General features: G+C 60.0%; 1 protein-coding gene across 1 annotated transcript in view; it reads left to right on the forward strand.

Moving 5' to 3' along the window:
* RASGRF1 (Ras protein specific guanine nucleotide releasing factor 1) overlaps nucleotides 1-23,880 on the forward strand; it is a 68,338-nt gene extending 44,458 nt beyond the window's left edge. Inside the window, exons 12-27 of the mRNA XM_059714495.1 lie at nucleotides 85-221; nucleotides 1,054-1,136; nucleotides 2,681-2,929; nucleotides 3,334-3,704; nucleotides 5,558-5,683; nucleotides 6,122-6,292; nucleotides 6,588-6,694; nucleotides 7,732-7,844; nucleotides 9,587-9,647; nucleotides 14,307-14,410; nucleotides 15,181-15,265; nucleotides 16,221-16,418; nucleotides 19,298-19,377; nucleotides 19,987-20,104; nucleotides 20,471-20,539; nucleotides 23,567-23,880. Of these exons, the coding sequence (XP_059570478.1) occupies nucleotides 85-221; nucleotides 1,054-1,136; nucleotides 2,681-2,929; nucleotides 3,334-3,704; nucleotides 5,558-5,683; nucleotides 6,122-6,292; nucleotides 6,588-6,694; nucleotides 7,732-7,844; nucleotides 9,587-9,647; nucleotides 14,307-14,410; nucleotides 15,181-15,265; nucleotides 16,221-16,418; nucleotides 19,298-19,377; nucleotides 19,987-20,104; nucleotides 20,471-20,539; nucleotides 23,567-23,659 (2,165 nt within the window). The 3' untranslated portion in view covers nucleotides 23,660-23,880. The remainder of the gene's footprint in view (nucleotides 1-84; nucleotides 222-1,053; nucleotides 1,137-2,680; nucleotides 2,930-3,333; nucleotides 3,705-5,557; nucleotides 5,684-6,121; nucleotides 6,293-6,587; nucleotides 6,695-7,731; nucleotides 7,845-9,586; nucleotides 9,648-14,306; nucleotides 14,411-15,180; nucleotides 15,266-16,220; nucleotides 16,419-19,297; nucleotides 19,378-19,986; nucleotides 20,105-20,470; nucleotides 20,540-23,566) is intronic.
* The last annotated feature ends 923 nt before the right edge of the window (nucleotides 23,881-24,803 follow it).

Here is a 24,803-nt window from a genome sequence, read left to right on the forward strand (position 1 = left end):
GCAGAGATAGCCGAAGTGCAGGGCCAGGTAGAGCGATGCTGGCCGTGTCAGTGAGCGCTCTGTGTTTTCTTGTCCATGCCAAAGCGAAAGCATCGGGGCAAGACGTCGACCACCTGGACTTCAAAATCGTGGTGGAGCCCAAGGACTCGCCGTCTTTCACCGTCATCCTCGTGGCCTCCTCCAGGCAGGAGAAGGCTGCCTGGACCAGCGACATCAGCCAGGTGAGACCCGGCAAGGAGCCGTGCGCCTGGCCCGAGGGCGGCAGCACGAGTTTGGGGTCACCCCGAGGTTCGGCATCCAGTGCCCTTTGCTTGGGTCCAGATTCAGACGCTTGATGCTGGGTGCCCAAGCTCACGTGCACCTCGCAGGATCTCTGTTTGCTTGCACGTGCGGCTGCAGCTTGCACTCACGGCGCACTCATTTTGCATTGGGGAAATGGCTCAGGCCGGGGTTTGTCCCCCGCGGTGACAGGCAAGGCATGATGTGTTTTTGGATGGGGGGGAGCAGAAAAGTGAGTTAAATGGAAGCTGCTTGTGCATCAGTTCTCAGCCGCCTTTTGGCCAGGCAGAGCCCTGTGGGCTTCGCTGAGGGCATCTTTTAACATTAGCCCTTTTTGTTGTAGCTTCCGGGTTTAGATTTGTGGCGTGGCCACGTGCCGAGAAAGGCTTGGCTATTGCAACGGGTGGGAGATGCCAACGTGTGCTATGCTGCGTGTAGCGTCTAAAGGGGTCGTCCGGGATGGGATTCACCCTGGGCGAAGAGCTGAGCTGGGAGGGAGCCCTTCCGAACCCCACCCCCCGAGATGCTCGGGGTTTGTCTCCATCCTCCATAACAGCTCCAGTCTCAACGTGCCAAATCCTGCATCAGAAGAGCTGCCCGTCCATGCAGCTCCCGTAGCATCTGCACTAGAGACCGGCCGGGGGGGGCACTCGTGCGCACCCCGTAGCTGTTGCTCTCCGTACCGAGTTTGCAGCAACCGCGTCTCATCTCAGACGGCCCCCGGCAGGTAACCTCAGTGAGACCCTTCTCTCCCGTTCTGCGCGTGTTTTCCAGTGCGTGGATAACATCCGGTGCAACGGCCTCATGATGAACGCCTTCGAGGAGAACTCCAAGGTCACCGTCCCCCAGATGATCAAGTAAGCTCCTTCCGCGCGGGGAGAGGGTCCGTGCAGCGCGGGCGCAGGCTGGCTGCGTCTGGCTCCGTCCCTTCACCGGCAGAGCTCCCCGCGACGCCGGTGCATGGATGCTCTTTCCCTGGCTGAGCGCCGCAGCTGGCCGGAGCCAGCAGGAGCTCAGCCTGCATAATCTGCAGACGACATTAAACCCATTAAGCCTAATCTGCTGTTAATCACGGCTCACCATAAACCGCACGCGTCAGTGGCTGTCGGGCAAGTCTGCAAAGACACCCCAGAGACCGGCCACGCTGCGTTGGGGCTGGAGCGGCTGCTCCCCACGTTGGAGGAGCTGCCGCTTGTGTTGAGCCCCTGGATGGAGCAGGGGCCCGGGGCTGTTCTGGCAGCGGGACCACGCTGGGCTCGTGAAGGCAGGTCGGCCAGCATTCGTGATGCATGGCACGATGGCTAATGTGCACCTCCACCAGGGAGGGCGGCAGGATGGAGGAGGTTTGGGAGCCCCAGACCTTCCCCCAGCCTGGTGTCTGAGAGGGGCATGCACGTGAGCCCCATTTCACTCATAAGAACATAGGGCCTGCCCTGTCCTGGGTCAAGCCTCGGTCCGCCTTGTCCAGGCTCCTGCGTTGCACGGTGGCAAAGCACGGAGGCTGGAAGGGAGAGCAAACAGGGTTTTCCCCTGTTCCTCTCCATTTGCAGCCTCCAGCATTCAAGGTTGAGGGAGCCGTGCCCTTCAGTCCCGTGCTCAATAGCTTCTGATGCCCCTTTCCTCCAAGCAGGAGTCCACTCTCTTTTCCTCCTGAGCCTTGGCCCCTTGCCTCCTGCAGCCGCCCCATCCACGTGGCTGCAAGCTGAGACCCAGCAGGGCACCGGCTCTGCTCTCCCCGCAGCCGCGGGCCTGGGCCTGGGCCGGGGGGCTGTGCTGCCTTCCCCAGGGCTGGCCGGCAGGTGCATGCACTCAGAGAAATTCCTGCTGCCCCCTTACCTGCCTGCGGCCTTGCAGCCCCTCTCCGAGGTCCCGGTTGCAGCGCTGGCTTCCCAGTCTCCGAGAGCAATCTGCACCCGCTGTCCGTCTGTCCCCGCACGTACACAATCCCATCCCCTCTGGGGCACTGCTCCAGTCCCCATCCTCAGGGACGGCTCTCGCACCCTGCTTTACGTGTGCGAGCCAAAGCCTGGAGGTGACTGGCCCAGACAACCTGCCTGCGCCAGTGACGTCCATCTGCCCAGCTCGGCACTTCTCGACCGGGCACCCACGGCCCCTGGGGTGCCTCGATCCTTTCCAGGGTGCTGTGGGGTGTCACACGCTGTTAGGTGTGCAAAGATGACTCCCGCGGTACATCCAGCCATTTCAGATGTTTACCCCGGGTGTCAAAACCCTTCGGCCCCGCTGCGGGCTTTCCGGGGTCTTTGCGGTGGACGAGCTACCCTGTTATTTTCCAAAAACGAGCTGGTGTTTTCCAAGGGGGCCTCACGTGCGATACGGGGAGATCCCCCGGCCCAGACAGCACGTAGCGGCCGGCCCCACAGACCGCGCGTTTCCCTTGCAGGTCCGACACCAGCTTGTACTGCGACGACGTGGACATCCGCTTCAGCAAAACGATGAACTCTTGCAAGGTCCTGCAGATCCGCTACGCCAGCGTGGAGCGGCTCCTGGAGCGGCTCACGGACCTGCGGTTCCTGAGCATCGACTTCCTCAACACCTTCCTGCACTCCTACCGCGTCTTCACCACCGCCCTGGTCGTCCTGGACAAGCTCATCACGATCTACAAGAAGCCCATCAGCGCCATCCCCGCCAGGTAGGAGCGTGCCGTCCCGTCTGGGTCGCTGCTTTGCCCCGGGCCAGGCAGCCAGCGCCCAGGGCCTGCTGGGTTGTTTTCGCTGGGAGACAGGATTGGCGGTGGCCTCGGGAAGGCATCATAATACTGACTTTGCATAGCTGTGAAATGGGCATAGTAATATTGAAGGGCCCTGGTGGGAGCTGGGCTCAGTGACCTGGCCGGGTTTCCCACCGCCTGCGTCTGGTGGCCAAGGAGCTTGCGGCCATCGCTGTGCTCCGCTGACCTCCTCTCCGGGTGCAGACCCCCGGTCCTGCTTCCTCCCGCGGCCCGGATGGGCAGGCAGCTCCGTGCCCACTGGGGAAGCCCCTGCCCCTGCCCGTGGTCCGCTCGGACACGGAAACCTGCTCTCGTTTCTGCGCCAGGTCCCTGGAGCTGCTGTTTGCCAGCAGCCAGAACAACAAGCTCCTCTACGGCGAGCCCCCGAAATCGCCCCGGGCCAACCGGAAGTTCTCCTCGCCACCGCCCCTGTCCATCACCAAGTCCTCATCACCCAGCCGGAGGAGGAAGCTGTCCCTCAACATCCCCATCATCACCGGGGGCAAGGCGCTGGACCTGGCGGCGCTGAGCTGCTCCTCCAACGGCTACGCCAGCATGTACTCCTCCATGTCCACCTTCAGCAAGACCACCCTGGACATCAACAAGCTCTACGTGTCCAGCAACTACCCCAACAAGATCCCCGACGAAGGGGAGGCGGCCGCGGAGAAGCAGGAGGACTCGCCGCTGAACAAGCAAAGTAAGTCATGGCGATAAAAACCCGGGTGACGTTTGCAGGCATCGGGGCGCGGGAGGAGGATTGTGAGGTTTATACCGAACAGCCGGGGCGTTAGAGCCACGCAGACACGCAGCGGTTCCCCGGGCTGCAGGGCAGGCCCTGCGGGTTGCAGCCGACCCAGCCGTGTGCTCCTGCAAAACACGCCGGCAGCCTCCCAGGGTGAACAACGGCCGTGCCACTTGCACGTCCACGGCAGTGAGTCTTCACTCTAGTCGGCACTGGCGAGGCCTCCCTCAGACTCCTGTGTCCAGTTTTGGGCCCCGCGCTGCAAACGGGACGGGGCAGATTGGAAAGAGTCCCGTGCAGGCAGCCCAAGGGATCAGGGACCGCGGAGACAAGACAAGGCTGGACGAGCTAGGGGTGTTTTGTCTGGAGAGAAGACCGAAGGGGGATGCAATAACAGCTGCCAAATCCCTGACGGGTGATTACAGAGAAGAGGGAGACGGGCTTTTTTGGGGGGCTGGGGTGATCCTGCCTGGAGCAGGGGGCTAGATGACCCGGTGAGGTCCCTTCCAGCCCAGCCTGGATCTTAGCAGCCCACGCTGGGGAGGAGAAGTGCTGCGGGTGTGGGGAGGGGGATGCACACGGAGAGGCCGCCCGCTTGGAGGAAGGACGGGGCCAGCTGGGAACGCAGCAGCCTTGCAGAGAAAGGAGGGTGAGCAATGCTGCCCCGTGCACCCAGCGACGCCGGGAGAGAGACACGGGTGTGACACGGGCAGCGGAGGGGAGCCAGGCCCACATGTGCCATGTCCCAGGAGAGCTTTCAAGGAGCCCGTCTTGCCAACCCAGACCTGCCACCCGGTGCACACAGACACCCCTTTGCCCTGCTCAGTCGTGCGGGTGCAGGCGCCGCTGGGTCTGACCTGCTGGCACCGGCGGGAGCTTTACCGCCGCCGCGCAGAATCGGTGCATAACGGCGCAGGGAGCCAGACCTCGGCCCGCTGCAGGCACATGCACGTTCCCATCTCGTCTCTGCTTCCCAGAGGAGCAGAGATCAAGGTCTCTGCTCTTATGGTGCTTTCCCTGCCGGCGAGGCAGTGCTCGTGCCCTGGCTCTGCACGTCCCGGCCCTGGCTGGGCACGCCCCGGTCTCTCAGCTTTGACACGAACAAAACCAGCGTCAGCACATCCTACAAGAGCCAGCGTCCCCAGTGCTTGGCCTCCGTGCTGCCCATTTGCCTGTATCTGTGCAAATGAGACAATTTGCCTATGCAAAGCATGCTCTGGCTGGAGTGCATTGTACCGGCTGGCGATGGGACACGCGCCAACGGCGAGGCCAAGTCCAAAGGCCGAAGCAGCAGCTTGGAAACCAGGCACAGGGTGATAGCGGGGCACGTCCTGGGAGAGGACCCGTGTCCCTGACGACTCGTTAGGCCGGATGCTTCTGGCACGTGGCTCGTCCTTGCTGCATCACTCGCCCAGTCGGGTTTTCCATCCCAGTCCCCGCTGGGCAGCTGGGTGTTGGCTGCAGCAAACCAGACCTGGCTATTGCAGGATCTTCCAGCCCTGGCAACACGGCTTGAATCCTTGCACGGGGCCCAGGGCCTCAAAGCTTCAGTGCTTGTGGGGCCCCAGGCTCAGACACCAGCCACATTCCCTTTGTACCCACTCGCTTTGCATGCGGATGGAAAGCCACAGCCCGCTCCTGTGCTTTGCAGCCGTGGTGCATCTGATTCGGCTGTGTCCCGTCCCGAAAGCCCTGGCATTTGGCTCCCAGAGAGCACCAGGCGAGCTGAAATGCCCCCAAAAGCGTGCCTTGCTGCAGCCCACGCGTCCCCCCTGCACGGGGTTTCACCCAGCCCCTTGTTCCCGCAGGCTCCGAGGTGTCGGTGAGGGAAGAGTCGGACACGGACCAGAACCACAGCGACGAGGCCGAGGCCGAGACCTCGCCGACCAAGTCTCCCACGACTCCCAAATCTGTCAAGTGCAAAAACTCGTCAGGTAACGAGCCGCCAGCCCGGCCCCCAGCGGCTTGCACGGCACCTTCTCTCAGGGCCATTTCCCCCCGCCCGACTGCAGCCGGCTGGAGCCCTCCGGCTCGCGCTGTCTGAGATGTAGCCTGCTTTGAAAGCCACGGTCCAGCACGCGAAGCCCCGGCGAGTCCTCGTAGGAAGTGCCCCAGCATCGTCCCCGTCTGCCTGGAGCCTCTGCCCCCCACGCAAGGTGCCCCCGGGATGGCGCAGGCCTTGCACCTCTACGGGGACCCGTGCGGGGGGTCGGGAGAGCTGGTAGCGAAGAGTGGAAAAGCCCTAGCAAATCATTCAGCCCTTCTGCCTTATTGTAACCGCGCCGCAGGGTCTCGCGGGGAATTATCCCCAACGATTTAACGAGCTGCTGCGGGAGGGGCGTCTCCTCAATCAATGCCGTTGTCCCTTCTAGATTTCTCCTTGTTTTCCTATAACAACGGAGTCGTCATGACGTCCTGCCGCGAGCTGGACAACAATCGCAGCGCCCTGTCAGCCGCCTCCGCCTTCGCCATCGCCACGGCGGGGGCCAATGAAGGCACCCCCACCAAGGAGAAGTACCGGAGGATGTCGTTAGCCACTGCAGGTAACGTGGTGCCAGGGTGCGGGCATGCTCCGATGGTCATTTGGGTAGCACAGGCCTAGGCAGGGCAATCGATCCCTTGGCTTACACCCGTCACATGCGTGTGCAAGCTTCCACGCATCCCTTTGCATTGCGGAGCCGGGTGCACGCCTGCCCGTGGCTCCTTGCCGTGCCATTGAAAGCAGTTTGCCCGTAAGAGGCTGCAGGAGCTCGCTCGCATCCCCCGGGAGCCCTGCTCGGGCGGGGAGGCGCTTCCTTGGCCCTCTGCGCGGGCGCTCAGTTATGTCCTGTCTTCCAGGCTTCCCCCCCGACCAGAGGAACGGCGACAAGGAGTTTGTCATCAGGAGGGCAGCAACCAACAGGGTCCTCAACGTGCTGCGTCACTGGGTCTCCAAGCACTCGCAGGTGCGCTGCTCGGGGAGCATCTGGGCACAGCGATGCACGTGCTCTGTTGTGGGACGGCTTTGCTGGTTGCCCCCCTCATCCTTTTTGCTCCACGCGTCAGGGGGTTTTTAAACCTCCCTGGGAGGCGTTGGGTGCAGGCTGCAGCCCAGCTGGGGACTGGGCCGTGCAATGCTCCTGCTGGGACCCACCCCGCACGGCCCTGCCTGGACCGCCTTGCCTCTCCACTCAAAGTCAAACCAATGCATTGAGGGCAGGAAGGGATTTTACCTCCTGGTCAGATTGGTCCAGACTGGGGGGGTTATCTTCTCTATAGCAGGGCACGGCCTCTCCTTGGGGTCCCTTGAGTGTATATTCACCACCTTTGCAGCAGCCAGATGTTGGCGGCCGCGGTCCCCCTTCTTTCCCTGGGGCAGGGTCGGAGTGATGCCTGGGGCTGTCGTGGGTGACAGTGTCTGTACTAAGAGGCCAGACAGTGGATGTGTCTGGGCTGGTTTGGATAGGGCTGATCCTGCCTCACAGAGCCGTGGGTCTCAATACCTTTCCTACCCTGTATGGGTCGCTGGGGGGTTTCTGGGTGATCAGAGGGCTTTGAAACCATCTTGAGGCCAGAGATGGGCTGCAGGCAGCTCGGAGATCTCACTCCCCTTCACTTGCCCATGGTCCAGTCCTGCTTGGGGCCAAGCGCAGAGCAGCAGCTGTAGTGCAGCGTGTAGATAATCCTGCTCCGAGCACTCCTCCACCCCGGCGAAGGCCAATGCAGTGCACAAAACAAGGCCAGCATGGCTCCTGGTGCTGATGCATCCCCAGCAGCTCTTTCCAGGCATGCCAGGTTGAATTCACAAGAGAGGACAGGCTGCCAGCTTCCCTCCCTGGAGCGCACGGCCCGTCCCCTCTGCTCCCAGAGGCAAATTCCCCATAGGGATTCATCCTCCCGTACAGCATTTGCAAAGGGAAGTGAAGGTGCGGGTCAGCTTGCTGCATGCTCTCAGATGCAAAACCCCACAACTGTACGTGCTAACCGTGCATGTGTTTGGCAGGACTTTGAAACCAATGAGGAACTCAAGTTTAAAGTGATAAGCTTCCTGGAAGAAGTTATTCATGATCCAGAGCTGTTGACACAGGAGAGAAAAGCGGCAGCCAATATCATAAGGTAACGGCTCGTCAGCAGGAACGTGTGCCTGGCCCGAGGGCTGTTGGGAACCGCTCCCTGTGTTCAGGCAGGGGGAGGAAACACCCCGCCCCGTGAGAAATGGTACCTGTAACGAGGTGACGGTGCTAGCGCTGGAGGGACCGCAGGGGGTTGCATCTAGCCCAACCCTCTGCTTGAGGCAGGATCACCCCTGACCCACCACCCGGCCCCTGGGCCTGTGCTCGACCACCCTCGAGCCAGGGCGTTCCTCCTCGTCTCCTGCCGAAATATCCCCTGGGGCAGCTTGAGGCCAGTGCTCCTAGTCCCGTGCCCTGCGGCCACAGAGAAAAGCCTGTCTCCAGCCTCTTTATAACCACCCTGAAGGTTGTGATCAAATCCTGCCTCAGTCTCCTCTTCTCCAGACCAAGCTGCCCCGGTTCTTGCAGCCTTTCCTCAGCAGTCGTGCTCCTCGGCCCCGAATCCTGGGCGCTGGACTCTTTCCACGCTGACCCGTCGTCCTTGAAGTGCAGGGCCCAGAACTGGACACGGGAGTCCAGGGGAGGCCTCGCCGGTGCTGAATAGAGGGGAAGACTCGCGGCCCTTGGTGTGCAAGTGGCATCGCTGCGAATGCAGCCCCAGCCACTCGGCCTTTCTTGCAACCCAAAAAAGCCAAATCCCCCTTTCTATTACGTTGGTGCAAAGAGAGGTCATTATCGTTAGTCATGGTACTCTGGAGTCAAGTCCAAGGCAGGGCAGATTTGCACCTTATAGATTAATCAAAGTGTATATGATATTATATTATATATATGATATTATATACACCTACCTTGGTTAGTCTATAAGGTGCAACTCTCCCCTGCCTTCTACACGGGTATGAAACCAGCTAGTTTCTTCCTGCCCCAAGCAAGAGGCCCTCAAATATCGGTGGCTCAGGGCACCTTTCACAATCCCTCGAGCACGCCCTGAGCAAACAAGCCCATTGATTGCTGGGGGAATCGGACAGCCCCATGACGGCATCAGTCTGGCAGAAACGGAGTTAGTCCCGCTCGCCCCCGACACCATGCCTGGAGTCCACTACCGCACGCCGGAGCTGCCAGCATCTCCCCCTCCTGTCACGCTGAGCCCGTGCTCCATGCGTGTGCATGGCGTGTCTGCGTGGCACAGTGCCTGTTGGGGCAACAAGTGCCAATCTCTGAAGCTTTGCTCTCGTCCTGGCCGGGACCAGGCCCTTGCAGGAGAGGCCGGCCGGGTCGCTGGGGAAGGCCAGATTCTGCTGCTGGGCTCGCCGGCCCTGGTGCCTGCCGCGGGAGCTGTGTGCGTGGCTCCGAGGCCACAACGTGGCACGTGGGGTTTTCCTCTTGCAGTGAAACTATGGGGCAGGCCCGTGGGAGGAGGAAAGGGGCATGAGGAGTGAGGGGCACGGCTTCTGCATCCGAGCTGCCTGGAGTTTCAATGCTGGAGGCTGCAAGTAGCAGAGGAACGGGGAAAAGCCCTGTTGTGCCCTGCTCACACTCCCATCCAGCCTCCGCTCCCTGCCGCCATGTGACACGGGAGACTGGGCACGGACCTAGGGTCCGACCCGGGATACGGCAGTTTGTAGGGTCTAACGAGCCCGCAGACAGTGCACCAGCACCCACACGGCAGCCCAGGCTCTCCTTGCACACCCGGGCTGTTTAATGTCCCGAATAGCTGCTGTGCTCCAGACCCGGCGAGGCGCATCCTGCTCTGCCCCTTGCCGTAACTCCTGCCTTTCTCTGCCGCAGGACTTTGACACAGGAAGACCCAGGAGACAATCAGATAACGCTGGAGGAGATCATACAGATGGTGAGCTCTGATCCCCCTTCTCTTCCTCTCGTGCTGTGTCTTGTTAGTGGAGCGAATGGCTCACATCCGGCTATGGGATGCGCAGGCAGTTTTCTAGGAGCCCAGACACCCCCCAGCACTGCTGACCCATAGCCACGGCCAGCATCGGTTTAGGCTGCCCCGTCCATCCTGCCAGTGCATGGGAAGAGGAACAACGCGGGTGCAAGGAGGGGCAGCGTGGCAGCGATCAAGCCCGTGCTGGGGTACCTGGTGCTAGGAGGCAGGTCTCAGCATCTCCCCTGCAGGCAGCATCAGCAAACCAACTTAAAATTGCTCACACAAAGCCCTGTGCTGGGAAGCCAGGATAGGAACCATCCAGCTCCCTGGTCCTTGACCTTGTGGCCCCCTGTGCCAGATTCAGGCCCCGCGCAGCCTCCCCCCGGACCACACACCTCAGCTGGGGTCAGGCACTGTGCCTCGCACCACCCCCGTCCAGCCCCACATGCCAGGATCAGGCCCCTTGCAGCCTCCGCTTGACCCACATGCCCAAACCAGGTCTCAGGTGGCCTCAGCTGGCCTCCACATGCTGGGGCCCTGCCCAGCTGCACGTGCCAGGATCAGGCCTTGCACCATCCTGCAGGCCCAGCCCAGCACATAGGAAATTTGGCAGCCGAAGTTCATCTGATAAGTTATTCACCGTGGATTCCTGGCTTGACAGCACCACGTGGATGTGAACCATTGAGCTTTGCCAGAATGGATTTGGCTGATTTGGGCTGAGATGTGGAATTAAAAAAGAAAAAGAAAAAAGGCTCCCAGGGCCCCCATGGTTCACCCTGCGCCGGCCGCAGTAACTGGCCTCAGCCCGTGGCCATTGCAGCCGGCCAAAGTGCAGGGTTTGCAGGTGTAAGCAAAGCCCCAGGGACATAAAACACATAGAAGAGCAGTCGTGTGCTGCCAGACTTTGCTCCTCTGACTGCAGGCTTGGACCTGGTTCTCGGTGCTACCACCCCGGAGTCGGATGAGCCTTAGCAGCCCAAAGGCAGATGAGGTTCCTTGGGTCGATGTGATTTCTTTGTTAGACCAACTAAGTAGTTGGAAAAATTGTTCTTTGCAAGCTTTGGGGTACAAACACCCTTCTTCAGGCATGGGGAGTTCGTGCCTGAAGAAGGGTGTTTGTATCCAGAGACTTGCAAAGAACAATTTTTGGTGGGTCTAGTAAAAGATAGCACATCTACCCAAAAAACCTTGTCTGCCCGGGTCCTTAGACCAACACGGCTACACCCAACACCCCTATTAACACCCCAAAGTTCATTAAAAACAATAGCAAGAATAGTAGTGAATGAGGGCTGCCACTCCTTTGCCTCAAGTGCTCACTTCGCATGTCCCAGCTCTTTTCTGAAACCTCGAGCTCGAGCACCTGTGGCAGGCGAGAGCCGTGCGCAGTCTGGGCTTTCCAGAGCCGCAGGGCCGGCATTTGGAGAGACCCCAGTAAGAGCCTGAGAGCTGGCAGTCTGGAGGGTCTGGCTTTTAGTGTGCATGCATGCACACACGCACTTGGTGCACATTTCCCCACAGCCACACGCCCAGAGGCTGGGTCTGAGCAGTCTGTCTGTGCAAAGCCCTGGCTCGGTGCACCGGGGTCCATAGATTCATAGATTCATAGATGTTAGGGTCAGAAGGGACCTCAATAGATCATCGAGTCCGACCCCCTGCATAAGCAGGAAAGAGTGCTGGGTCTAGATGACCCCAGCTAGATGCTCATCTAACCTCCTCTTGAAGACCCCCAGGGTAGGGGAGAGCACCACCTCCCTTGGGAGCCCGTTCCAGACCTTGGCCACTCGAACTGTGAAGAAGTTCTTCCTAATGTCCAGTCTAAATCTGCTCTCTACTAGCATGTGGCCATTGTTTCTTGTAACCCCCGGGGGCGCCTTGGTGAATAAATCCTCACCAATTCCCTTCTGACCAGCGCCCGATAGAGGGGAAGTATCACCTCCTTGGACCTATTCGTCATGCATCTGCTGATGCACGATAAAGTGCCGTAAAGTCCAGTCCAGGTCCCTCTGGCATCTGACTTTCCCCTTCCCAGAGCCCCAGCTGCGCTGTTTGCCTCTCGGGCTGGGCGCTGCCCCCTCCCCTGAACAGCATCTGACCCCAGTCTGCCACGCAGGTGTACCCTGCTAATGGGCCTTCCTGGCTCTCTTGTGCTCTCGAGATGTGCTCAGAGGACACTCTTGGCTCTTGTTCCCAGGAGCCTGCTCCCACGCGGTCCTCGCTTCTGGCTGGGAGTAGTTTTGAAGTGGTCACTTGAATCCTGTTCCCCCGGCCAGCTCTCAGAGGAAGGAGAGATGCTTGGCAGGGCTGACCCTATTGTACCCCTAGCAATACAGGAGACCACTAGCAGGCTCTTTTTGCCTACCGCGGGGACCCTCGGTCTGTGCCCCACGCTGCTTCTCCTTGTGCCCAGGTGATGTTTGCTGGTGCAGGTGACCGAGCAGTGCCTGGACCCTGCTCCGCTGCCGTCCTTGGGCTCCAGAGAGCAGCGGAGAGCTGGGGTGAAGCACCCTTCACCGCCCACTTGGAGCTGCCGAGCGGGAGGAGCAGCATTCCTGCCTGCCTGCGTGGGCCGTACCCTGGCAGCAGGCCCAGCGCCAGGCAGGTGGAGGCACATGGCCTCTGTCCTGCTGATGAGACAAGGGCTCCGTGCCCTGCACACCGCGTGCTGGGACTGGACTCCCCCCGCCACGCTCTGTGCTTGGAGCTGGGCTCCCTGACACACGGCAGGAGGGGACCGGCCGATGCAAAATAACATCTCTGCATGGCAGGCTCTTGTACTGGGGTGTGGGGAGAGCTGCATCCTGCTCTCTGGGCCCACGGGCAGGCTGAGAGCTGCCCTGCAGCAGGACATACCCCATGCAAAGGGATGCTATGTGCTCCCAGCTCCACATCCAGCTAGGGTGGGTCCTGCACCCCGGGTCAGGCAGCTCGAGCCCGCAGGAGCACAGGTGACACCTGCTCCCCAGGCAAGGGTACGATGGCAAAGGAGCAAGGGCTGCTTACTTTGTCTTCCTGCCCTGAGTCTGAGCCTCTGCCTTGGCAAGCTTTGCATGCAGAGTAGAGGCTCTTCTGACGGGGGCTGAGCTCAGCTGCGGCCGTCGGAGCTCAGGGAGGACCCGAGTGAGAGCGAGGATGTCTGCTGTGACACGACGGGGCTGAGAACGGTGCTTCGTGCGGAGCTAGGGGCCGTGTTGCAAGCTGGGACCATGCACTCAGATTACCCGGCCAGCTCTGAACAGCGAGCGGTCCCAGTTGCTAGTGTCTAGGCTGTTTTATTGATATGAAAATCTGGCTGAGCTTTTATGAGAGAGAACCAGAAGTATCACGATAAAACAAAGCTTCCTAGAACGATTGACCACGGTAAAACTAAAACATGTTGGAGGTGGTCTAACTTGCCATGATAAATTGAAATCTAACATGATAAAAATCGTGCAAGTGTATTTGGTTACACAACTAGCCGAGAGAAATGGTGATTCTTCATAATGTGTACGTGAACAATTCGTAACGTGTACAAGCGCCCAACAGCGAGTTCGGTAGGAGTATAGGATCGCAGGTGGTGTGCACAGGCCATCCAGGCTGAGAGACCCTGCCCTCGACCCCAAAATGAACCCCAGATGCCTGTCCCCAAATGCTAGATAAATCGAGATGCTCGCAGGTGCAGGCGGGGCCAGGGCCGGGTGCACAAACCGGGTCTGCTTACAGATGAGCGCACTTGCACATCTGGCCCCGAGCGAGGGGGAGACTGTTCTTCTGCTAACTAGCTATTAAAGGCATGTAATGAGCCACGATGCTGGGGCCGGCGGCCGCTGGGAAGCGGATTGCTAATCAGATCATTCTCTTTGTAATCTTCAGAAGCAGCTGCTCTGCCTGGGCGGTGGTTTCGTGGCAGGGATTCCCTGGCGCTCTATTAATTGATTCAACGAGCGCTGGGGAAAGAGCCAGGCTGTGGCAGACATGCGCGTGCCGGGGTTATTTAAATAGCAGAGATGATTAATCTTGTATTAGCAGACAGAGCGGGGATCCCTTAGCGCTGGGGTGCTCAGCCCCTGGCCCCCGGTGCTGGGTCATCCAAATTTCCAGGGGCCAGATAGCATGGTCCTCGGCCCTGGATCAGGCACGTATGGCGGTGCAAGGCCCGACCCTGGTGCTTGGGGCTGGGTCAGGGTGGCATGGGGGCCTGATTCTGGCAGGGCCAGAAGATTGAGCACCACTGCCTTAATCCAGTGGCACCAGGTCATTGCTTTAGGGCCCTGAGGCCACTGGCAGTGGTCTGTGTTGAGCTCCGGGGAAGCAGGAGCAGGCCCCGGCTCCAAGCCCCGATCCCACTGCTGCCCCTGTTTAGCAGGCTGGGTCCAAGATGTGCTGCCCTTTCTCTCTCCGTCCGCCCATCCCGTGACCCCAGAACTGTCCCTGGAGTGGGGTACGCGGACCGCGCACCTTCCTCATGGCCACAAGCCGGGTTGGAAACCTCTGGCCCGTTGCCCCGGGGGGATGCTGCGGTGCCGCCTCACCGAGCAGATGGCCCCAGATTGGCACCAGGGTTTGGGTAGTTATAGCGCACCGGCCCCGAGATGGGCCCTGTAGCCAGCTCACGCTAACGCCAACCTCCCTGGCTTCATGGTTTAGGCGGAGGGAGTGAAAGCAGAGCCCTTTGAAAACCACTCTGCTCTGGAGATAGCAGAGCAGCTGACACTGCTGGATCACTTGGTCTTCAAGAAGATCCCGTACGAGTAAGTCCCGGTCCCTCTCCCCTGCCTGGTGCCCGCTGTCGCTCCATGAGACACGGTGGTCTTTGCAAGAGGACGTGATGCCACCCTCCTGGGGACCAGCACCCTGCCCCAATGACCAGGTGGCACATGGCCCCACTGCCGTCCATGCTTCGGGAGCGGGCGCTGCCAGCACTCGGGTGGCCGAGCGGTGCCCAGCCTGGGCCTGCCTTGACCCCTCACCAGGCTTGGAGCACACAGGGAGCTGCTCTACGGCACTTCCCCAGCTTCCTGGAGGACCCTGAGTCTCACACAGCCGGTGGTTTCTGCAGACAGGCAATGCCCCCTCCTTGGGCTGTCCAGGAGAGCAGGGCTTGTCTGATGCCTGCAGTCCATCGGGTGACCACAGCGCATGCTCGGACGTCTCCCTCCTGCAGAGAAGAGGAGCCCAGGGGAGGACGCGGGGCTATTCTGTGTGCAGAAGCAGGGGTTTGGCCCTGCCTGTGCCTGGAGAGGCTTAAAGCAAGAGTCCCCAGTACATCCCAGGGCATGCCGTTCCTAACCCTAACTGTGATGAGCCATTAGCAAGAATCCCAGGCCCTTGTGCTGTCTGTGCCCTGCAGCCCCTGCCCTTGTATCTAAGCCAGGTAGCTTCTGCCAGGCTCTCCAGGGGCAAGCGGCTCTCGTGGCACCAGTTGCTTTGCTGGAGCATCTCGCGGGCCGGACCGTTTGCACGGGAAACTCGGTGGTCCTGGGGAGACGGGCGGGAGCTGATCCTGAGCTGTCACTTTCAGAGAGTTCTTTGGACAAGGCTGGATGAAGCTGGAGAAGAACGAAAGGACGCCGTACATAATGAAGAACACGAAGCACTTCAATGACGTAAGTCCGGGACTGTCGGGGGTAGTTGTGGGGAATGAAGGAGGAAGTGAGAGGAGTCCGGGCAGCGATGCTGGTACCTGATGGCTGGGATTTCCTGTGGGGCTTTTTGTAGGCGTCATTCTCAAGGAATCGAGTCTCTGTTTCAAGTGAAGTCCCTAAGCCAGAGCCGGCACTGATTAATTAGCCGGGCTGGAGGTGAACCCCTGGGCTTGGCTGTGGGCCAAAGAACTGCGAAATCACAGGAAACCATGAGCTTAAAGCGTGGCCCACCAGGCTCAAATCCAAATGCTTAATGTGCCTCACCTAGGGTGACGTTCCAGCCCCGTTGTAGTCAACTCCAAAGCTGTCTTGCTGTTTGCATGCCTGATGCCCTGGCCTGATATTCAGGGGCTCTGTGCACCCTCCACGCAGCCCTCTGCAAGGCAGGCTGCTGAGTTAAGAGTCAGGATCCGGCCATAGTAGTCCAGTACCTACCATGAAGAGAGCTCACGTACATGTTAGGTACTTATGTTTCTTCGTGGGCTAGCTGCAGTCCCATCCACAATGCCGATGTAGGCCCCACGCCAGCAAGGCATTTCCAGCACGTGCACATGTCCCATTCACTTTACGGCTGAACTTCAGCACATGTGCGTGTGCCCGGCAGCATCCGGGCCATGTAGGCTGCAGCTGGCCACGCAGCTCCTGTCCTTGCCGTGTCCGCACGCCAGCAGGCGGCAATAACAGCAGGAGCAGGACAAATGGGGTCGCAGGAGACTTTTGCATTGGCACTGCTCTGTATTAGCATCCTTTGGTGTGGAGAGGCCGGCAGCAGGATCCAGCCGAGTCCCTTCCTGGGTTCTTACCCCTGCAGCGATGAGACGGCCCTAAGGCTAAAAGCCATACAGCTACAACCGCCCGGAGCCCTGTCTATCGAAAGAGCTCCTGACCGGGGGTTGTAACCTCTCCCCTCCCGAAGGTCAGTAACTTGATCGCCTCCGAGATTGTCCGGAACGAGGACGTCAACGTGAGGGTGAGCGCCATCGAGAAGTGGGTGGCGGTGGCCGACATCTGCCGGTGCCTGCACAACTACAACGCCGTCCTCGAGATCACCTCTTCCCTCAACCGCAGTGCCATCTTCCGGCTCAAGAAGACGTGGCTCAAAGTGTCCAAGCAGGTACTGGGCTGAGATGCGGCCTGTCTGGAAGCGGTGGAGGAGCGTACGCATGGGCTGGGAACAGGGGTGGACCCGGAGGGGTGCAGGGGGAACCCCCCTTACAGTCAGCCACGCCACGGGAGCAGCAGGTAGGGACTTAAAAATTAAGTTTCCCGGTAAGAAGAATCTCCCTTCTTTTCCCCTCCAGTCTCCCAGCCACTACTGCTGCTTTCTCCCACTGCTCGGGGGGCAGGATGCTCCAGACCCGCTCTGGACCGCTCCGGCCAGGGAGCTGGGCTCAGCCAGGGACAGCAGCAGTGGCAGGTGCCTCCTTCCTGCCCAGTCCCCCGTGCCCTGGGACAGCCCGGGAGCAGGTGCGGGGAAGGGACCCCATCTGCTGCCGCTGTCTGCAGCACAGCTACCGGGGGCAGGAGTGGCTCTGGAGACCCCCCATCAGCTGCAGCGGGGGGCAAGAGAGGGGAAGGAATGGGAGGAGCGGCATGTTCCTACAGTAAAAGAAATCCCCGGTAGCCCTGCTCCTGTGTTGCTTGGAGGTTTGGCACACGGGGGAGAAAGCCCTTCTCAGGTGGGAGCACGGCTGTGTTGGGGGTCAGGACCGGTCCAGCCTGGCGTCATGAGTTCGAAGCTTACCAGAGCCGCGGGGCTGTGCTTCAGGCTCCCCTCTGGTCCTTTAGGTCCATCAGGTCACGGTGCAATGACAGGTGGTGAAGGGGTCAGCTAACTATTGTCTTTTGGGGTATTAGCACAGTCCCCTTAATGCACGTGGGGGCTGCGCACAGCGCTTGGGGGCAGAGGCTGTCGTGGTGGAAGAGTAGTGCGATACGCAGAGCAGCTGCAGGGCGAGGCGCCGGGACGCAGTGGATATGATGCCAGACATCCCCGAGGGAACAGCCAAAGCAGAAGTAAAATCACTGGGCTTGTTCAGCTGTGATATGTTCCCCAGGCACCAGAGCAAACCAGCCTCGAAATACGGGTGTCGCTCTCAGGGCAGGCACTGATGCCTCTTGAGATCCTTGTCCAAAAGGACCGGGGCACTCCAGCACGGTTGGCTGGGATGATGGAGTTGGGGCCGGTCCTGGACCAGATGTGACCTCCTGCGCTCCCTTCCAGCCCTCCTTGTCTCTGATCCTAGGAGGCTCATTAATGTGTGGTATCCACGTGCACCTCCTTCCAGGCCGGTGGGCACAGACAGCTGCGGCGTCTGCAACACAAATGCAGGTCGGCCTGTCTAAAACGGCCCGTCTGCAACCGCGCCAGCACCCCCGCGTGTCGCTGGAGTGGTGTTCTCCAGGCCAGGGCACGCAGGGGCTCACAGGAGAGCTGCTCTTCCCTGTTTCTGAGCGGTGAGAAATCAAAGGTTTAGGCAGGGTCAGCCCAGGCAGGCAGACTTGGCCGCAGACAGCCAGGGTGGGGTCTGCAGGCTGGGTTTAGTCCCTTGGGTTGTTGGCTTCAATATTATTGACTTCGGATACAGCAAGCACAGCTCATGTTTACAGCCTGCTGGGACCCAGGACTTGCTGGCTCGGCGCGATCGGCTCCTCCTTTGCAGCTGCCGGTCTCCCAGGCGGGTCGGCGCTCTTCTCCAGGACGCCCGGGTGCCCGTTGTGGGCGCTTGTACACGTCACGTGTGCGGCTGTAAATAGACCCCGCGCTTCTCCTGGGAGAAAGCCTTTTGTCCAGGCCTCCTATGAGTCCGCTGCCCCGGTTTCAGTACCTGTGAAGCAGGCGAGATGCAATGTGCCCTGTTTGTGCTGCCGGAAGGGGTTCAGGGTCCAGCCGGTGGGGCGACGCTCTCTGCTAGCAGAGAAACAGCCTCCGCTTAGCACCGACGGGGCTGCACAGAGTAGAGCCGGGGGACGTGAGTCTCTCCCGGACAAACGCCACAGGCCCTAGCAGACGTGCCTGCTCTTGCATTGGGAGCAGATGCCTCTCCCTAAACCGGGTCCCCCTGCCCCTCGGGGTAAGAGGGTCTCCTGCTTGTTTCCTCCAATACTGCCCCACGCTGCCCTGCAGGGAGAGGCGACCCGCGGACCTGGCCCCAGCACCTGCCGTGGTATTGAACGGTGCCCTGTACAGCCCTGTAACGGTGTGGGCGTGTGCCCGTGCCCGTGCCCGTGCCCCGCTCTCTGGACTAACTAGCAGGTGTCGCTCCCCTTGCACAGGCACGAGGGCCGGGCTTGCAAGACTATAAGCAAAGCCCGCTCGCCCCCAAAGCCGGGCGGTGGCTCCCTGGTCTAGGGGCGATGTACCCGCAGGGCTGCAGCACGGTGGGGGTTGGAGTTTCCCGGTCATTGGAAATCTTAAAAAAAAATCCTCATTCCAGGTCACTAATTGCCAACATTAACTGATGAAGGAAATATATATATTTTTAAATTTCTTTGAGCTTGATGGGAGCATTTGCTTTCACCCGAACTGCAGTGTTTGGCTTTTATTTATACTTTAAACTTAAAAGTACGGGCTTGTTGACAGACAACAGTCCTTTCAACCCCCACCCGGTGACCATTTCACTGCTGGACCCGGCCATTCCCACATCCTTTCAGATGACGTTTTCTATAGACTTGTATACTTCCACTCACTCCCTCTCAAAACCCGAGACCCGGGAACGGGGCCCAGGTTCGTCGAATGCAGCCGTGGCGCTGAGTCTGCGCATCTCCCTGGAGCTATGATGTCCTGGCCGTGCCCTGACTCTCTCTGGGCAGAGGCAGGATACTGCAAGCCTTGAGGCCAGCGCGGGCTGCTGTTGCTGCAGGGCAGGGCTGGTTTCATCTGCCCGCCCGGCAGCCCTTGCAGCGGTCCAGCGAGGCTCTGCGTGTCGTGTCGGGGGCAATGGGGCTTTCCCCAGCGCCACCCCCTCACCGGCTGTGCTCTGGGTCTTGCAGACGAAGGCGCTCATCGACAAGCTGCAGAAGCTGGTGTCGTCGGAGGGCAGATTCAAGAACCTGAGGGAAGCTCTGAAGAAGTAAGTGGCCGGCGGCCGGCGTCCCGGGGCCCCTGTGACGGAGGCTGGGGCCTTGCGCTCGTCCCTTTGCATGCTCCTGGGTTTGGGGAGCAGCCAACAGCAGGACCGTCACCACATGCCTTAACGAAGGAGGGGAATAATGCCAGGGACGGGACGTTTTATCTGCATAAAGTCACGTGCTTTGAAGCCGAAAGGACCAGTTTAGAGCACGGGGCTCCAGGATCGATCCCAGCCCTGGCCCCCAGCTCCCATCCCTGCCTTGTTTGCCTGCAGCAGTGCCTGCAGAGCAGGGCGCATCCCAGCCCAGACCCCAGCTGGGATTTACCTCGCACCTGAGTCAGGCACGGGCCTGTCTGGCACAGCGGGGAGGGACGGCAGCTCAGCCTTGCTTTGGAAGCGGAGCCCAAACTTTTCCCACCTTTGAAACGGGGGGAGAGGAGAAGTAGCCCTCGCTGTACCACCTCTCGGTGCCTTGCAGAGCACCCGGGGGTGCAGCAAAGCCTTCTCCAGCGGCCGCAGAGCGGCTGGTCCGCCGCGCGGTCCCCCGTGGGGTCGGGGGTCCTCGAGCAAGGAGTAACCGGGTTCCCTCCTCTCCGCTCTGCTCCTAAGCTGCGACCCGCCCTGCGTCCCCTACCTGGGCATGTACCTGACGGACCTGGCCTTCATAGAGGAGGGGACCCCCAACTACACGGAGGACGGCTTGGTGAACTTCTCCAAGATGCGGATGGTGAGTCAGACGGGGGCTCGGGGCAGCACAGGGTGCGCTAGCTCCGGATGAGGTCAGGAATCTCCCGTTCGCAAATACCTAGCCTTTATCGTCGCTGACCCAGAGGCTTGACAGGCCGCGCGGTGTAAGGGGGACGGCTGCTATCATCCAGACCTTGTTGTCCGCACACACGCGTGCCCACGGCGTGCTTCCCGAGGAGGGGCTGGCTGTCTGTTCACGAAACAGAGAGCGCTTTGCAGTGGAAGCCAAATAACATTTTGCTTCCGAGTTTGCTGGCAGACGGTGTCCTGCCCCGGGGGTCCGGAGTGTGGACGGGAGCCCGCTGGTTCAGGACAGCGACACATGCTCGGTTGTCTCTCTGGACAGATCTCCCACATCATCCGAGAGATCCGCCAGTTCCAGCAGACCTCCTACAAGATCGAGCATCAGCCCAAGGTATGTCCCCCCCATCCAGAGCCCCCTGCCCCGCCGTCTGCTGCCCTGACCCACCCAGGAGCCTTTGCAGCCGTGCAACCTGGTACGCTCTGGAAAGGGTGTGATGGCTCAGAAAGGACGATGCCATCAGGGAGGACAGCAGGAAGGGCTGGGCTGGGGAAATGGAGACTTGCTGGCGCACCCTGCAAGGAGGCACGTGCCATCCAGCAAAGCAGGGCAGAGAGCACGGGCAGTCAGGGACGCCCCCGGATACCTGCCCCGGCCCTGGCTAAGCTGCACGGCTGCCGTCCCTCCAAAGCAAACGGGATTCTTTCCTGCCTCGTGTCTCCTGCCACTTGGAGTGACCGGTCCAAGGACCCCACGACAGGAGTCCTGCCGGACAGAGCAGACCGTTGTCTGTGCTGGACACGAGGGCTGGGGAGTGATAACAAAGGGATGCCTGGACCTGGGAGCTCGTCGGCTCCGGGCGTCCAGCTCGTGCATGTGATGGAGTCGCCTCCCAGCTGGTCTGGAGAGATCGGAGCTCTGCACCCATTTCTCTCTTCCCGGGATATTGAGGGCTCGGCTGCTTTTTTCATTTTTCCTTCAGCAGCCTCCACCAGGGTGGACCCAGAAGGGGTGCAGTGGCGTGGCTGCACCCCCTCTCCAGCCAGTCCGTGCTGCTGGAGCCTCTTGGGACTTTAAAAAGTCCCCAAAGTGGAAAAGGCTCCCCCTTTTCCCTCTGTGCTCAGGGGTGCATCCCCTCCCTTGCCCTCCTCCAGTGGATGGGGGCGTCCCGGGGGTGGGGGGACCTCCAGAGCGGCCCCTGCCCTGCTCCAGCTGGGCTCACCTAGGCCCATGACAGCAGTGGTGGTTTCCTACGTCTGCTCCTGGGGGCACTGGGCAGTGTGGGGGAACCCACTCCCTCTCCATTGCTGCTGCCGCTGTTCCCAGCCCAGCCCAGCTGGAGAGGAAGGAGCGTCCCCTTCCCCCAGAAGAGTGGGGAAAGCAGCAGCGACTGGAGAAGGGGGGATGCACCTCTCAGCACGGAGGCAAAGGAAAAGAAAAGACCCCAGAGGCCTGATAGCTCAGTCTGCCTGCACCGGTGCATTGGTGGGAAGAGCCTGGGAATAAGGGTGGAGCCCCCATGCAGCCCAGGTGGCTGCTCCTGCACCCCCCTTTGCCAAATCCTGAGTCCCCCCTGGGCTTCCACCCTCCACGGCCCTGTGCCAGGAGCCAGGACGGCAAGCTGCATGATGGCCATGCTGGTGCTGACCTCTGCTCCTTAAATCGGCCTCTCCGGGGTTTCCTGTTGGATGCTCGGCTGCATCCTACGTGCTAGGAGAGCCGCTGTGCCTCTGGGCGGCTGCTCTGGCCCGTTCCCCTGCGGAGCTGGAGCTCCTGTTCTCAGCCCTGCACTCGCTCTTGGTGCAGCCTGCAGCTTGCAGCAGGTTATGCAATAGGATTAGCCTGGAGAATCGTAGAAAATGAGGGTTGAAGCAAACTTAGGAGGTCACATCTAGTCCAACCCCCTGCTCCAAGCAGCACCAGCCCCAACTATGTCGTCCCAGACAAGACTTAGTCTAGCCAGGTCTTAAACACCTCCAAGGATGGACACTCCGCCACCTCTCTGGGTAACCCATTCCAGTGCTTTACTACAGTCCTCATGACAGAGCTTTTCCTAATATCCAACCTCAACTTGCCTTGCTGCAGCTTGAGCCCATTGCTCCTTGTCCTGTATCTGCCCCCACGGAGACCAGCCCAGCTCCATCCTCTTTGCAGCCCCCCTGCAGGGAGGTGAAGGCTGCTATTCAATCCCCCTCGGTCTTCTCTTCTGCAGACTACAGTGCTGCGTAGACCTGTTTTGGGCCAGGCTCTGACGCAGGGGCTCAGGGGCTGGGACGGGCAGGGCAGGCAGCAGGAGCTCGTGGGTCGTTGCAGCACTGCCCCGTGCCCGCCTGGCAGGGCAGTTGACAGCCCCTTTTGCCCCGTGATGGCAGGGCACTGCTCAGCCCCGTGCTGCCAGCTCTGGAGCCGCGGCAGCTCCCGGGGGCTGAAGTGCAAAACCACGTCTCCCTCTCTTGTACGCGCACAGGCCATGCACACGCGTGTCTCCCTCTTCTCACTCACACACACCACACACGCGCACACACACATCTCCTTCACTCATACACACGTCACATGTATGCATCTCCCTTTTCTCACTCATATGTGCACACTACACACACACAACGTGCACTCATGTTCCCTCTTCTTACTCATACGTGCACACTACACACACACAACGCACACTCATGTTCCCTCATCTTACTCAAACGTGCACAGTACACACACACAACGCACACTCATGTTCCCTCTTCTCACTCATACACACACACACATGCATGTCTCCTTCACTCATACACACACCAGGCACACACACGTCTCCCTCTTCTCACTCATACACATGCATGTCTCCATCTCCCTCATGCACACGTGCCATGTGCACACGCACATCTCCCTCTTCTCACTCAGACGCACACACACCACATATGTATGTCTCTCTCTTCTCACTTGTACACATGCCACACACATGCCATGCACACGCATGTTTCTCTCTCTTCACTCATTACACATGCATGTCTCCCTCTGTCACTTGTACACACGCCACACATGCAAACCAGCTCCTTATTCCCCCCCCTGCAACCCAAGCAGCTTCCCAGGCCTCCTCTTCCCCAGCTGAAGTGCTGCCTGGCAAAAGCCAGCTCCAAGCGGCTTGCACGAGCCCCGCGGTCCATCCGTGCCTCCGCCTGCCCCCCTGCAGTGGCCTGGGCCTCGCCGCTAATGCTGCCAAAAAGTCCTCCCGGGCCTTTCGGCTAAAGCCCTGGCCGTGCCTGGCTGGATTCCCGGGTGGGCGAGCGCACCCTCGCTCGGTTGCAGGGGCATGCTCTCCCGGCAGAGGACAGGCCTGGAGGAGGGCAGAGCCGCCAACACGCTGGTCACGGGGCAGCCTCCACGCGCCAGCCCCGGGGGCCGGTGTGACTCCGCCGGTCCCGTGTCCTTCCCCAGGTGACGCAGTACTTGCTGGACCAGTCGTTCGTGATGGACGAGGAGAGCCTCTACGAAGCCTCCCTACGGATAGAGCCCAAGCTGCCGACCTGAAGGCGAGGGGCGGGCGGCAGCCCCGTGTACACACGCTATATCATATGTATATACCTACTCGTTTCTGTTGGACGCCCTAGATTGACTTCGTAGTATGTGCTTCTCGGAGGAAACCTCTCCGCCTTGTTATTAGACCCCCGTAGACCCTGGCGTAGGCCTCCCTGCATTGTTTTAAGGATTCACGCATAAACATTGTTGGATACAGTCCCGGTTTATTTTAATCGATGTTATTTTTGTCATTTGTTCTTCTGGGGCGGGGGCGGGGAGGGACCGGGGGGAGCAGGAGGGACGGGGAGAGCAGGCACCCCCAAGCGATCGCGTGTACAGCTCTAGTCACCGTCCTCTGGCGCCCCGAACACGGCCGTGGTGTTGGACACGCGATCCGGGCACGGGTTCAGCATGCCCCACGTACCCCTCGCCCCCGCGCCGTGTGCTCCGGGGAGCCAGCGCCGCCGGGTCTCAGTGGCCCCGTCCCGGGGGCAGCAGGACGGTCAAGGGAACGGGACCGCTGACACGTGCAGCACACGGTCCGCCACGCAGAGCTCATGCAGTCGGGGAGCGGAAATGCATCTTTTTCCTTCTTTAGCCGCATCTCACTCACGACAAGCTCCTGTTGATATGCTCTCCATCTGTATCCCTGGTGACTATTAGTAACACCATGTAGAATTAGAACAAAATGACCGAGTGTTTTTATTACATATACTGTAATCCTGTAATCCTTCTAGCAGGAATATAGTAATGTAGTGCTTATTCTGTGAATATTTACCATGTATTTTTTACATTGTACAGTATATAAACACAGTTTAACTTGAAAGTGGCAGGCATGCTCCACGAGAACAAACGAGACTTTTGCTGTAAGCAATACCGAGTGGTATGAGAATTCTATTTCAAGCCCTACAATATTTCAACTTACAGCTTGTTTGGAAAAATATTTCCATTTTTGTAAAAATATATGTTTCCTGATTACCTCTTGCTAATAAATCTATTCTATCTCAGGGTGAACGGGGACTTGAGAGGTTTCTTATCAACCTCCGTGCTTACGCATGTCTGTTCTGGTGAAGGTTCGTTTTGCTAGCGCCTACCAGGCGCCTCGTTTAGGGGGCAGATGCGAACGTGAACGCCGGGTCTGGTCGGACCACGGGCT

Source organism: Alligator mississippiensis, chromosome 11, assembly GCF_030867095.1.
Source record: "Alligator mississippiensis isolate rAllMis1 chromosome 11, rAllMis1, whole genome shotgun sequence".
NCBI lineage: Eukaryota > Metazoa > Chordata > Crocodylia > Alligatoridae > Alligator > Alligator mississippiensis.